The sequence below is a fragment of the Sitophilus oryzae genome, unplaced genomic scaffold (genome assembly GCF_002938485.1).
Source record: "Sitophilus oryzae breed Bouriz unplaced genomic scaffold, Soryzae_2.0 scaffold_1620_pilon_pilon, whole genome shotgun sequence".
Classification (NCBI taxonomy): Eukaryota; Metazoa; Arthropoda; class Insecta; order Coleoptera; family Curculionidae; genus Sitophilus; species Sitophilus oryzae.
Window position 1 is genome coordinate 1,897,116 of NW_022146304.1, and position 14,778 is coordinate 1,911,893.

General features: G+C 32.0%; 2 protein-coding genes across 2 annotated transcripts; one reads left to right on the forward strand and one right to left on the reverse strand.

Annotated features, from left to right (window-relative positions):
• Positions 1 to 1,591: 1,591 nt before the first annotated feature.
• On the reverse strand, positions 1,592 to 4,694 carry LOC115880185 (craniofacial development protein 2-like). The gene is made up of 3 exons (XM_030897322.1): positions 4,629 to 4,694; positions 2,214 to 2,739; positions 1,592 to 1,779 (listed from the first exon to the last, which is right to left on the reverse strand). Exons 1-3 carry the CDS (start codon positions 4,692 to 4,694, stop codon positions 1,592 to 1,594), a joined length of 780 nt encoding a protein of 259 aa, XP_030753182.1.
• Positions 4,695 to 8,298: 3,604 nt separating this feature from the next.
• On the forward strand, positions 8,299 to 13,915 carry LOC115880186. Its single transcript, XM_030897323.1, has 3 exons — positions 8,299 to 8,334; positions 10,696 to 10,761; positions 12,968 to 13,915. The coding sequence occupies exons 1-3, from the start codon at positions 8,299 to 8,301 to the stop codon at positions 13,913 to 13,915; spliced, it is 1,050 nt and encodes a 349-aa protein (XP_030753183.1).
• The last annotated feature ends 863 nt before the right edge of the window (positions 13,916 to 14,778 follow it).

Below are 14,778 nucleotides of genomic sequence, written 5' to 3' on the forward strand. Positions count from 1 at the left end.
CATGTTGTTATTGATGTTATTTATTTGCTGTCAAAGTATGTACTAAAACAAATTATTTTTTATTCTCATTTTTTAGCTTTTTTTTAATTAATATTAAGCTATTTTGAGTTTTTCTTATTACTGATTCTGAACCGTCCCAGAACTGTGTTAGACATGCATAGAAAGAAATATCTTCTTCTTCATATACCGTCTCCATATCGGAGGTTGGCTATCATCATTGCTATTTTGACCTTGGAAGCTGCGGCCCTAAATAGGTCAGATAACGTGACATTAAACCATTTTCGCAGGTTTCTGAGCCAGGATGTACTTCTCCTTCCAACAGATCTTTTTCCTACAATTTTTCCCTGGATTATGAGTTGCAAAATCTCATACCTTGGACCTCTCATGATATGGCCGAGATATTGCAATTTTCTTTTTTCACTTCCTTGAGGATCTCTACGCTCTTCCTGATTCTTCTCAGAACCTCCACGTTGGTTACATGTTCTGTTCATGGTATTTTCAACATTCTACGGTATGCCCACATCTCGAAGGCCTCCAGTTTTCGCTCGCAAAGCTCGTTGAGGGTCCAAGCTTCCATACCATACAAAAGGACTGGGAATACATAACATTTGAGCATACGAGTTCTCAGATCTAGGCTCAAATCGCGGCTACAGAGCAGCTTGTGTGAAGATTAAGTCACAAAGGATGCACGGGCCTTTTCAATGCGAATCTTTATTTCTAAACAATAATCCGCGGTGCAGTCGACACTTGTACCCAATAGTCATATACCTCTCTACTCTTTCGAGCTCCTCGCCTTCCGCGTACAGACGTTCATTGGGCACTCCAGTTTTAGTGACAATCATGTATTTGGTCTTCTTAACATTGAGTGTCAGACCATATTCTCGACTAGTTGTGATGACGTTATTTAACATATTCTGAAGGCATGTTTTCAGCGAGGACTGTATCGTCCGCGTAGCGGCGCAAATTGTTCAGTGGTATGTCGTTAACTCGTATTCCACCAGCATCATTTTCGAGGGTTTTGTTAAAGATTTCCTCTGAGTAGACGTTGAAAAGGAGTGGTGAAAGAACACATCCCTGTCTAACTCTTCGTTTGATATCCACTGCTCTCGTCAGTTCAGATTGGACGCGACCAGACGCACTTTGATTGAGGTACAGTTTTACCATTATTTGTATATCTCTTGTATCGAGATTTTTGCGTTCTAACGCTTCTATTAGTTGCTTGTGTCTTACTTTATCAAATGCTTTGTTATAGTCAATAAAGCAGACATATACATTTTGATTGACATCAAGGCATCGCTGCATTAAGACATTGTGGGCAAACAAAGCCTCCCTAGTACCGAAACCATTTCTAAAGCCAAACTGAGTATCTGCTATATCATCTTCTAATTTTCTGTAAATCCTGCGGTGGATGACTTTGAGAAAGATCTTAAGTGTGTGACTCATAAGGCTGATCGTGCGGTGTTCTTCACATTTTTTGGCATTATGCTTCTTTGGAATTGTGACAAACGTCGACTGGAGCCATTCCTTTGGTATCATCCCTGTTTCGTAAAGCTTATTAAATAGAGAAGTTATAGCACCGCATATCGCAACCTTAGTTTTGTTCTTCTATCAACTTGAGCGCATCTGCAGGTAGATCATCAGGGCCAGGCGCTTTCCCATCTTTGGCTCCTTTTATTGCCGCTTGCACTTCTTCCTTTAAAATAGATGCCCCCATTTCATTGTTAGTGTTGGTAGTGATTTCTTCTCTTTGGTCGTTGAAAGGGGTTTCGATGTATTGTTCTCATAGAGTCAATTGATCTTTAATATCCAACACAATGTCTCCATCTTCATTTGTAAGAAGGTACGATTTTTCCTTCCGAACAGTTCCAGTAAACTCTTTTATTTTGTTATGCATACTGTGTGAGTTGCGAAGTCTTTGCAGATTTTCTATTTCAGTACATTCCTCTTTTATCCACTCCTCCCTAGCTTGACGACATTTATATTTGATGACTTTCTGTATTTTTTTATATTTCTCTCTGTTTTTATCTTCCTTCTTTCTCCCATAAGCATCAAAATTTCATCAGTCATCCAATCGTTTCGCATTGTTCTTTTCTCGGGTTTCAGATATTTTTTGCAGGGTTCTATAATAGCCGATTTTAAACTTTGCCACATGTCAGGTTGGCTCTGTGTTGCCGAACAGCAATTTATCAATTTACTTAGGTTTTCATTTATACCTTGGTACACCTTCACTTTCGCGTTATTACTTCTTAGTAGGCTGGTATCAATAGATATTTGGTTCGACAAAACTTTCAGCTTCTTGAGCTTTACCATAATCTCCGTCACCAGAAGGCTGTGGTCCGAGCCTACATCTGCTGCTGGGTATGATTTGACACTTTTCACTGCATTCCTGTATCTCTGATTGAGGATAATATAATCAATTTGGTTTCGGACTATGCGGTTCTCACTGTCTCGTGGCGATTTCCATGTGTATAGGCGACGTTTTGGTAGTTTGAAGTACGTATTAGTTATTATCATGGAGTTTTCTTGGCAATATTTTAGAAGGCGGTCTCCTCGCTCATTACGTTCGCTCAGTCCATACCGCCCAATGCATTTTCCACATGAACCTTGTCCAATCTTTGCATTCATGTCGTCCAGGAGCAAAGTGACGTCTTTGTTTTTAGTTAGTTTCATGACGTCATCAATCTTTTTGTAGAAAGATTCCACCTCCTCGTCGTCACTATCCGCTGTTGGAGCGTAGACCTGAATCAGATCAGATTCAGTGTACCACAGTATGACTCAAGTTGTAAAAGCAAAACGCGAGGAGAAAAAGGCACGAAGTTCCTCACCGATCTCTGAAGACTCTCATCAATAATGACCGCAACTCCATGACGATGTTGACTGTCACTGCCTCCTGAGTAAAAAATAATTTTGTCTTGAAGTCTACTCTGCCCGCAGTTTATCCAGCGAGCTTCACTGATTCCCATTATTTTGATGTTCAATCTATTCATTTACAGAATTACATTGTGTTTTCCCTCGAGTGAACATGCTTTGAACCTTCCATGTTCCTATCTTTATTGGTTTTCGTAGTACGGTATTTTTCGTATCGGTTGCATTACTCATATCAGTCACAACTGTCCTCCCGGAGATCCGATCGGAGGACTTACTCCGGAATTATATTTAGTCCTGACTTCAGCCATGATGATAATGCAGGGAATATCGCTATGTGATCTTTAATGCAGTGGTTTTCCAATTTGCCTTCTGCATCCTTATGCCGTTCAACCGAGATTATCACGCGAGTAGGTGAGTTTGACATTTAGGCTGACCTTTTCCTCGACCTCGCCCCTTACACCCACCTCGCCCTTTACACCCCGAACTTACACCTCGCCCCTTACGCCCCTTACACTCCTTACAGAAAAAAATATGCGGCAATTTTTTTGTAACTGGTAATAAAAAAGTTCCCAAGAAAGCTATTTTATATTAGTTAATGGCTGCTGAACATAACTTTGAATATACAATTTTTATAAACCATCAATTATTCTATTTTAAAAAAAAATATTATATGAAATTGTAAATGTTATTTTCAAAAATATCAATAGTGTCGTCTAAAACTTTTTATTAAGAATTTGGAAAATCAGCATACTAATATATATTATTATAGAGTGCTGAATTCAACTCTATATATCGCACATCCCGAAGGAAACCGTATTAAGTAGTAAAATTATAATTTTTCATGTTTTGTCAAAAACAACACTTTATAGGGTTCTACTTTACCCCAACAAGCCAACAAAGCTCTTATTTTATGTTTTATGTGCTAGATAGCGCTAGGTAAAACGGCAAATTGTCAAAATTGTGTTGGTCGCCCGTTGAAAACAGTTTTATTTCGGCGTGCTACGCGGGATTTTCTGATTTTCCGTAGAAGAGTGTAGTATTAAGTATTAAGATTGTGTACTGTACGATATAAATACCTTGTAATTTCCCGAAGAAAAGGGTATTATATGTCTTTGATACGCTCTTCCTTCCATTGTCAAGGTAAAAAAATTCTATTTTATCCGTAGAAGACCGTATTATTCTAGTTTAATAAAGTTTTGATAGGGTATTATTAAAATTTTTATGATTTTTTTTTAAGGATAGGTGTATTATATATAATGCGTTATTCTTCAATAATTATGTTCGCGGGTGGGTAGTATTATCCTAGATTGATACCTTTTTCTATCAAATATTTTTTTTTATAATATGAAATTTTAAATTTGAAAAAGGTGGTATAAGAACTTAATACATTTTTACAGTAAAAAAGTTAAATTTTTCTTAACTTAATACAGATAGGTATTGGTTTTATGGTTATCTTTTTTCAAGATTTGGTGAGCTTTTTTAATAGTTTAAAAGGGGATAATGTATGATTTCAGATGACAACACGCATCCCTTGTTATAACACTAGAACGGAACGCATTATGGCGTCATTGCGTAAAAAGAATGGTATAAATAAAAATACTGAAGCTCTGCCTGCTTCCAATTTTCAAAAATCTGATGATAACTACGTTGATTTTGAAAATAAAGAAAATTTTATGGCAGATGATGCGAAAATCCCAGAAAAGAGATCCAGTCCTGATTTTTTCTTTATTGAGCCATTTGAGGAACCAGAGTTTGCTTACCATCAGATCTGGACAGAAATTTAAATCACACTTCTCAGAATACGGATACGGATTTAGCAACGACATTGTCACTACTTTACTGTTGAGATGATAATTAATTCATCTGAAACCAACAACATTACTGATATGCAATTAAATAGTTTGGCCATCGAGTTTGAAAGTGTTGCGAATACCAATAATAATAATACTTGCAACAACTATGAAAGTGGCAACTCATTGTCTGAATTTGAAGAGGATATTGACGATAACGTAAGAGATCCTAATTTTGTAAAGTCCTCGTCTTCCTCGGGTTCAAGTTGTAGTACCTGCTCATCAAGTTCTTAATCAACAAGTTCGTCGGATGAAGAAGAAAACGAAAATGGAGGAACACAAATAATTGAACCTGAACCTGAACCCGAACCTGAAACTAACTCTCCAAAAAAACTAACAAGAAAAAGACAACGACATGAGACAGAACACATAAAAACCAAAGCCAAGATCTTACGTAATGCAGGAAAGAAATACATATACTCTGCCAAGTCTAAAAAGATAATACCTGCAAAAAAACTAAAGGGTACCTGTAAGGCAAATTGCATTTTTAAATGTTCTAGTAAAATCAACGAAATTCAGCAAAATCTAATATTTACGGACTATTATAATTTGCCAGATATTAATAGAAAAAGAGATTTCCTTCTGAATCACATGGAATTAATGCCACCTAATACAAGATTAAAAGATGTTAAAAGAAGACCAAATTATTCCTTTCACTTTCAAACCGAATAAGGTAAAAAATGCGAGTGTGTAAAATGTTTTTCAAAAACACCTTGGATATAAATGACCGAACCATTTTAACTGTAAGAAATAAAACTAATGCATCAGGATCGCTTGTTGGAGATTTGAGAGGAAAACATAAAAATCACAAAAAACTGGACGAAGACATAAAAAATTATATAAGAACCCACATTAATTCTATACCCAGAATTGAATCGCATTATTTGAGAGCACAAACCACAAAAGAATTTATCGATGGAAGCAAGTGTATTGCTGACATATACAGAGAGTATAAAGATTTATGCGAGTCTGTAGGATGAGCTTTTGGAAAAGATCACATGTACGCAGATATTTTTAATCAACAATTTAACATATCCTTTTTTAAGCCAATCAATTCTTTAAATGCTCCTCCTATAAAATTGCTAATTGTTAATTAAGCACAGTTTTCTTTGGGATGTGTGATATAATATATAATATAGAAGGAAATTAATTAATAAACGTAAACTGTAGTGTATACTTAAAAATATTATTTAGAGTATATAATAATTTTATACTGATTAGAGATTAATAAGTCGTAAAACATGTAAGAGAAATAAATTTACGTAAATATTTATTTCTGTAAAAATTAATTAGAATATTATCTTTTAGATTGAAACTCAATTAGATTAGACCAAAGGTCGAATTAAGAATTGACCGAAGGAACCGAAAAACTAGCTGGGAAAATTGGGAATTAAAATGTCAAATTTTAATAATTATTATAATTTTATTTTTTTTTTTGTTTTGTAAAAATGAGTAAACGCCACTAAACAATATTCAAATTCAAATTCAAAAATCTTTATTTCTACAGTGGTACATAGTTTTACAAATTATAATAAAATATAAATAGTAGTAACCTAGTTACCTAATCAATAATATAATTCATACAAGTACGTGAATTCATAATAGATATCAATATAAATATTTACAAAAATAGCCTTACGTAATTTGCTTAGAAAATTTACACCATAGGAATTTGACGATCACTGCAATATTTTTAATTGTAGGTCAGTGGAAATAATGTGTTTATATAATATAATATTCATTTAAAAAAGAAGTGGTGTATTGATTTTACCTATTACAATTTTTGTTTTAAATAACTTATTACTATTTAATATTTTTGATATTTTAACTCACTATTACTACTATTATACAGATATTAAATTTTAAATAAATATTGAGACACCTAGGTTTCTATGTGAAACCTGTGTGCGTCTCGTTGTTTAGCTTTTTCTTAGAATATAAAATTGATATATTTAATTGTCTTACATCTAAGTAAAGATTTGCTTAATTAAACTTAATAACCAATAAAAATGAATCCAGCTATAATTAACTTAATAACTAGGATAAAAAATAGCGTAAATAAAGGAAAGGTAAATAACATAAGGTTTATAAATCGAAAAATATAACTAAAAATATGACAGGCATACATTGTGTTTCTACTCATACATACATATTCTCTACATTGTAGATTAAATTTATGTATGTTACTTACTCTGCGTATCTCCAGAGGAATACAATTATACAATTTTGGACCCATATTATTTACTGAGTTTAGACTCATCGCGCAGTTCTGTTTTCCGGGAGCATAAGGTGTTTTTTTGTATTAGCTCTAGTGCTATAATTATGATGTATTGTTTTCTTTTTGGTGTCTAATTGCATGAATCTAACGACATTTAGGATGTTATAAGAAAAGAAATGGACCTGTAAGGTACACTTTCTTTTTCACAAATCTGGAGATGGTAAAAAAAATCAAAAGAAAACTACATCGTAAATTTCAGAATAGACGAAACCCATTTGAAAATTGATCAGGTTCTCAAAAAGGAAACGGCAAACCAAAAAAAACGCATTGTCGGGCACAAGAGAAGTGAGATTTTGATTTTTTCGAGACAGCCTCCGTTACACTTTGACTGCCATTTGTCTGTGAGCTAATTGACTAGAAGGGAAATTACTAAATCAAACGGATCCAAGAACTTTTGCGAAATTGAATAAGGCTGCTAGACTCCGCTGTGGTGCTAGAGCCAAGTGTAGAGCAATGGACGGTTACTGGGATGAGCCAATCGTGGGAACAGGGAAACTTTTGAGATCGAATTCATATCAGGTGGTGTTCCTAGAGAGCTCACTTATAATAATCAACAGAAGCTATCTAGAGATATCCACCTGTTGATAAGCCTCTTCATGGTAAGAGGCAATAATTTTGACAAGATAAAGGAGAAATCAGTGGGAGAAATGGGGGAGCTGATTAACTGCCTTATAGAAAAACTGTCTATAGACACTGAGCAACATGCTCCCAATACATCACTGGATCCAAACCTGATCACCCTCCCACGACTTTGTGCCTGCTTTCCAATAATTGCTTGTCATATCCAGGAGAAATCTGTAGCCAAATCAGTTTGCACTCTCCAGGACTTGGGGATTGCTGGAGAGGTGAATACTGTAATCTTGACCCCTTTCTTCACTTCCTGCATTCCCAAGGAGAGTGTGGTTGTGGGTGATGAGAATATTCATCTGCTCTTCTTTGTTGTCCATATAGTGGTAGATGACACTCTCCACAAGAAGAAGAGGGACTTCACTGACTTACAGACAATGTTCCTGTATTATCAGGCAGCTTATGACTCACCTGCTGTGCCACATAGATCCAGAATTGCTTACTGTAAAGCAAAGAGATTGGTGCTTGCTGGAGCAACCAAGTTCGTAAACCCCTTGTTGGTGGCTCAGGCTAAAGCAGTTGACACAATAACAACTCTCCGACCTGAAGACAAGTATCTCCCCGCTGTCATTGAGTCACTGAAGAAACTCCGCTAAAAGTTAGGGAACATCAAAAAACGACAAGTACCGGTAAGGAATATATGATGCAGGAGATCATAAAAACTAAAGGTGTAAAATGACTAAAGTTGCTGGTCACTGGATACGCCGAAAAGTACAGAGATACTCGAGCCATTGTTCTGCTAAAATAAAATAATACGGAGGTACATCAACTATTATGGTATGCAAGATTAAAAAATACTGCTATAGTTAGGTGTTATAAAACGATATAGGTGTAAATTATCGATAACTCAGGCTAGACAAGGCGCTGCGGATATATTTTGAAAAATACAGTTTTTTGTATCTTTAATTCAAGATGGCGGCTCAAGCGGTCGCACTCCAAGGTCGAAAACTTGGATTTTTTATCAAGACCTAAACCTTAACAACATATTAAAAAATTACTACTACACCACCTTTTGTATGGCAGAGGCCTATAATGGCCCCCACTGATTGGACTACATGTATTTTTAATTTTTCAAGGTTTTCTGAACTGTCGCTTTTTATTATGACACAACCACTTTTTGTATAGTTATAATATTTGCTAGGCGCGCTGGCAGCTGCGGGATTTATTTTTTGTTTTAATTCTTGAATTGTAGCTTCTTTTGTTTGTGATTTTTTTGATTTAATTACCAATGTTCTTTCATGACAAATATTCTTATTTTCTTCAGTTTTAATAGTGCTATTGGTCAGGGCATCAGCGTATGACAACATTTTTTGTGGTTTAGTTTCTAGTTTCCCTTCTATTTCATTTAGTTTAGTTAAAATTTTCTTCCATTTAGTGTTACTTTCATTTAGTGTTACTATATAAATTTCAATTTTTTTAAAGGAAAATATGAATAATTTGGAAAACAGGGGCGGCAAAATTTTAGAGGTACGGGTTGAACGGGGTGTCAAATGATTATTATTTTATCTAATATTAGTAATAATATTTATATAGTAAACTAATGCTGTATAAAAATTATTATTTAAGTTTTGTAATTTGATATTATTAATAACTATATATCAATTCATCGTTTATTCCTTTAACTTTGTTTACGATTTGATATATTATTAAAATTTTAATTGTTCTCTGAATGGTATAACAAATTTTCATTAAATAATAGGTTTAATCGTCCGTTACCAGCATTATTTCATTATTTACCTCGTCAAGTTCATAATTTAAAAACAATATATCAATAATTATGTAACTAATGCTCTTTTTTGCAGGACTATGTGCCGGTGGCAATTAAACAAAACAATAATTTAGTATATTTATAATATATATATATATATATATATATATATATATATATATATATATATATATATATATATATATATATATATATATATATATATATATATATATATTATACAATAGTAAATTTAATAAAGTAATACTAAATTTACTAATTAGTTTTTAATATTTTTTAGGGGAACGTTAGAAATAATGGGAGCGAGAACTATAGTTACCATGTTGCTGTTGATATTATTTATTTGCTGTCAAGGTATGTACTAAAACAAATTAATTTTTATTCTAATTTTTTAGTTTTTTAATTAATATTAAGCTATTTTGGGTTTTTCTTATTACTGATTCTGAACCGTCCTAGAACTGTGTTAGACATGCGTATATAGAAGGAAATATGTGGCAATTTTTTTGTAACTGGTAATAACAAAATTCCCAATAAAGCTATTTTATATTCGTTAATGACTGCTGAACATAACTTTGAATATATCATTTTTATAAATCATCAATTATTCTATTTTTTAAAAAGATTATATGAAATTGTAAAAATGTTATTTTCAAAAATTCAACTCTAATTCAACTCTATAGAAGGAAATTAATTAATAAACGTAAAACTGTAGTGTATACTTAAAAAAATCTATTTAGAGTATATAATTTTATACTGATTAGAGATTAATAAGTCGTAAAACATTTAAGAGAAATAAATTTACGTATATATTTATTTCTGTAAATATTAATTAGAATATTATCTGTTAGATTGAAACCTGATTGAAAAATGCACCGTTGCGGAAATTGATGATAAATTTTGATGATTGACTGATAAAATTGGGAATTAAAATTTGGTAAGTAAATTTTAATAATTATATTTTCTTTGTTGTAGTGTAGTGTATACTTAAAAAATCTGTAGTGTATACTTAAAAAATCTGTAGTGTATACTTAAAAAATCTGTAGTGTATACTTAAAAAAATATTTAGAGTATATAATTTTATACTGATTAGAGATTAATAAGTCGTAAAACATTTAAGAGAAATAAATTTACATATATATTTATTTCTGTAAATATTAATTAGAATATTATCTTTTAGATTGAAACGTCAATGAAAAATGAACCGTTGCGGAAATTGATGATAAATTTTGATGATTGACTGATAAAATTGGGAATTAAAATTGGTAAGTAAATTTGTAAAAATGAATTAACGCCACTAAACAATATATTTATAGTGTTACTTAATAAATTTCATTTTTTTATAGGAAAACATAAGTAATTTGGAAAATAGGGGCAACATTTTAATAGTACGTGTTGAGAGGATGGATATGGTAAGTGTCAAATGATTATTATTTTACCTAATATTAGTAATAATATTTATATAGTAAACTAATGCTATATAAAAATTATTATTTAAGTTTTGTAATTTGTTATTATTAATAACTATATATCAAGTCATCGTTTATTCCTTTAACTTTGTTTACGATTTGATATATTATTAAAATTTTAATTGTTCTCTGAATGGTATAACAAATTTTCATTAAATAATAGGTTTAATCGTCTATTAACAGCATTATTTCATAATTTACCTCGTCAAGTTCATAATTTAAAAATAATATATCAATAATTATGTAACTAATGCTCTTTTTTGCAGGACTATGTGCCGGTAGCAATTAAACAAAACAATAATAGTAAATTTACTAATTAGTTTTTAATATTTTTTAGGGGAACTCGGACTAGAGGAAATTTTGAGAGAGAGGGGTCGGGCTACTGGTGTAAGTATCAGATTATTTTATTTCCATATACAGGGTTGTTCACCACACGGAGTATTATTGTAGCTAAACGATTAGATTTTGACGTCGTTGAAAACATGTCGAGATATAACATAAGACACTTATTAAAAAGGAAAAAATATTTTAGAAATTTCACGACAAACACAAACAACTTTTGAAACACCCCATAGATGAATGCAAAAAATGACATTGAAAACTTCAAATTTTTAAATCGAATTTTAGAGTTGAAAATGAGGGAATTTTAACATTGTTTCTTCATAATGGTGTTTAATAGTCTCAGACATGTCGAGATATAACATAAGAGACTTATTAAAAAGGAAAAAATATTTTAAAAATTTCACGACAAACACAAACAACTTTTGAAACACCCCATAGATGAATGCATAAAATGACATTCAAAACTTCAAATTCTTAAATCGATTTTTAGAGTAGAAAATAAAGGAATTTTAACATTGTTTCTTCATAATCGTGTTTAATAATTTCAAACATGTCGAGATATAACATAAGAGACTTATTAAAAGGAAAAAATATTTTAAAAATTTCACGACAAACACAAACAACTTTTGAAACACCCCATAGATGAATGCATAAAATGACATTCAAAACTTCAAATTCTTAAATCGATTTTTAGAGTAGAAAATAAAGGAATTTTAACATTGTTTCTTCATAATCGTGTTTAATAATTTCAAACATGTCGAGATATAACATAAGAGACTTATTAAAAAGGAAAAAATATTTTAAAAATTTCACGACAAACACAAACAACTTTTGAAACACCCCATAGATGAATGCATAAAATGACATTCAAAACTTCAAATTCTTAAATCGATTTTTAGAGTAGAAAATAAAGGAATTTTAACATTGTTTCTTCATAATCGTGTTTAATAATTTCAAACATGTCGAGATATAACATAAGAGACTTATTAAAAAGGAAAAAATATTTTAAAAATTTCACGACAAACACAAACAACTTTTGAAACACCCCATAGATGAATGCATAAAATGACATTCAAAACTTCAAATTTTTAAATCGATTTTTAGAGTAGAAAATGAGGGAATTTCAACATTGTTTCTTCATAATCGTGTTTAGTAATCTCAGACATGTCGGGATACAAAAGAGACTTATTAAAAAGGAAAAAATATATTTTAGAAATTTCACGACAAACACAAACAACTTTTGAAACACCCCATAGATGAATGCATAAAATGACATTGAAAACTTCAAATTTTTAAATCGATTTTTAGAGTAGAAAATGAGGGAATTTCAACATTGTTTTTTCATAATCGTGTTTAATAATCTCAGACATGTCGGGATATAACAAAAGAGACTTATTAAAAAACGAAAAATATTTAAAAAATCTCCTGACAAGAAAAAGAACTTTTGAAACACCCTATAGATAAATGACAATAAATGTCATTAGAAATTATTTTTTTTTTGAAAATACATCGTGAAAAAGTTGGGTGTCAGAAATTTTCGAGCGAATTTCTTCAAGATTTTTTGAATTCCGTATAGACAATTTGAAATATTCAAGTTTTGACTGGAGAATATTGTATTCGTTCAGATTCGAGGGTGGTCACATCGTCTTACCGGACTCTTCGCCGATTTGTTTTTTGAGCGTTAATTATTGTGATAGAGCTAAGGGGGGTAAGTCCCAGAAAAATACAGAGAATAGTAGTGATAGATTATTTAACGCCAGTAGGGCTGCTTTGCTTTTAGTTAAAGGCTAGGTTAACTATAGGCTAGGTTAGGCTAAGTTACCATGTCGTCCAAGAAGTTCAAGAAGCAATAAAAGAAATACGAGAGTTGCTACAATGTGAAAATAATATTCCACCAGAGGAGCGAGAGACGTTAATAGATTTGGGAAGAAAGGCATGGGCAGCACGTCTAAGGAGAGTAGAATATTCAAAGAATGATATAGGGCCATACACAATTATCATTGAATCGACAGAGAAAAATGTAGCAGGGTTACACTATTCGGATTTGTCGAAGATATTATATCAAATAAAAGTTGAAGGTATAACGAATATTACTAAAAAGGGATTCAATAAGGTAGGAGTCGAGTTTAATACATATCAGCAAGCTAATAATTTACTTATTAATGATAAATTACAACAGAAATCTTTGATAGCATATATTCCCCAAAGATTGTTATCAACGAAAGGCATTATAAGAGACGTGGGACAATTAATTTTGGAAGAAGACATCGTACAAGAAAGTTATAGTAATAAAGAAATCATTGAGGCCAAAAGATTAGATCGAAAATTCAGAGAAGGAGGCAAGATAATTTACAAATCATCATTTACAGTAGTGTTGACATTTGAGGGTAAAACCTTACCAAAAGAAATTAAATTATTTGGAGTGAATTACCCAGTATACACTTACGTAAGGCCGGTTATACAGTGCTACAATTGCTTAGGATATGGACACTCAAAGAACCAATGTCGAAGTAAAACAAGATGTTATAAATGTGGAGAAGGGCACATGGCAAAAGACTGTGAGGAAAACTACAAGTGCTATTATCATTGTGGAGAGGGCCATTCAGCGACGTCATGGGATTGTAAAGAGCATAAGAGACAAAAGAATATCAACACGTTAATAGCAGAGCAGAATCTGTCAGCCTATGAAGCAGGGCAGATATGCCCATCAGATAAACAGAAAAACAAAAGAACGCCTGGCTATAGAACTAATTAGGAAGAATTTCCAGTATTATTTTCTCAAAAAGCAAGCATATCACAACAGAAAATAGATCCTAGCTGTAGCAGAAGTATCACAAGTCTGAATTCTCCGACAAGGCTCATAACTCAACGGAAAAGGAAGAGTTATCCAAGTTATTCAAATATATCAAGCAAAGAGAGAGAAAATGTAAAAAAAATTATCTTTCCAACAACAGGTAGAGTTGTAGTAGAGCCATTACCACAATTCCAAAATTATTCATCACAGGACATAGAGGTATTTCAAACAGAAACAGAGGAACTTAGACAGGAACAGTCTTCAGATATAGAAATGGATAATAGGGTAGAGGAAACAGCAACAAATGTGGATGAAATAAAAAAAAGATTTCGAGACAGTTTTTAAGACAGTGCTAAAAAAGAAGAAAGAAACAAGAATAGAAAGTATAAGAACAGATTAAAAAAAAAAGAAAAAAGAAGAAAAGGAAATTAAAAAAAATTAATTAAAAAATAATAAAAAGAACAGCAAATAACTAAAAACAACTAAGGAGTATAAGAAATGAACATAAAGATTATACATTGGAATATACACAGCTACAACAGTAACAAGGATACACTAATTAATCTTTTGAGAGACTACAAACCAGATATTGTTTGCTTAAATGAAACATGGCTGAAAAAAGAACAAATAGTAAATGTAGTAGGGTACAACGTAATAAAAAATGATCGACAAGACGGATATGGTGGAGTTGCCATTCTAATACCTAGATCGCAACCTGGAAACGTAATAAATATAAATATTGGACATCCTTCAGATAGATTTCAATATATAGCCTTAGAGCTAAAAGATTATTGTATAATTAGTGTATATGTTCCACCAGATCT

Excerpts from the sequence above, each read along its gene's own strand:
- LOC115880185 (XM_030897322.1), bottom strand. The coding sequence starts at position 4,694 with ATGTCGTTGCTAAATCCGTATCCGTATTCTGAGAAGTGTGATTTAAAT. Across the intron at positions 2,740-4,628 it reads ATTTCTGTCCAGATCTGATG|GTCTACGCTCCAACAGCGGA; the intron begins GTAAGCAAACTC and ends GATCTGATTCAG. Across the intron at positions 1,780-2,213 it reads GAAAGTGAAGGTGTACCAAG|AACAATACATCGAAACCCCT; the intron begins GTATAAATGAAA and ends TGACTCTATGAG.
- LOC115880186 (XM_030897323.1), top strand. The coding sequence starts at position 8,299 with ATGACTAAAGTTGCTGGTCACTGGATACGCCGAAAA. Across the intron at positions 8,335-10,695 it reads GTCACTGGATACGCCGAAAA|GAAAACATAAGTAATTTGGA; the intron begins GTACAGAGATAC and ends ATTTTTTTATAG. Across the intron at positions 10,762-12,967 it reads GTGTTGAGAGGATGGATATG|GTTAGGCTAAGTTACCATGT; the intron begins GTAAGTGTCAAA and ends ACTATAGGCTAG.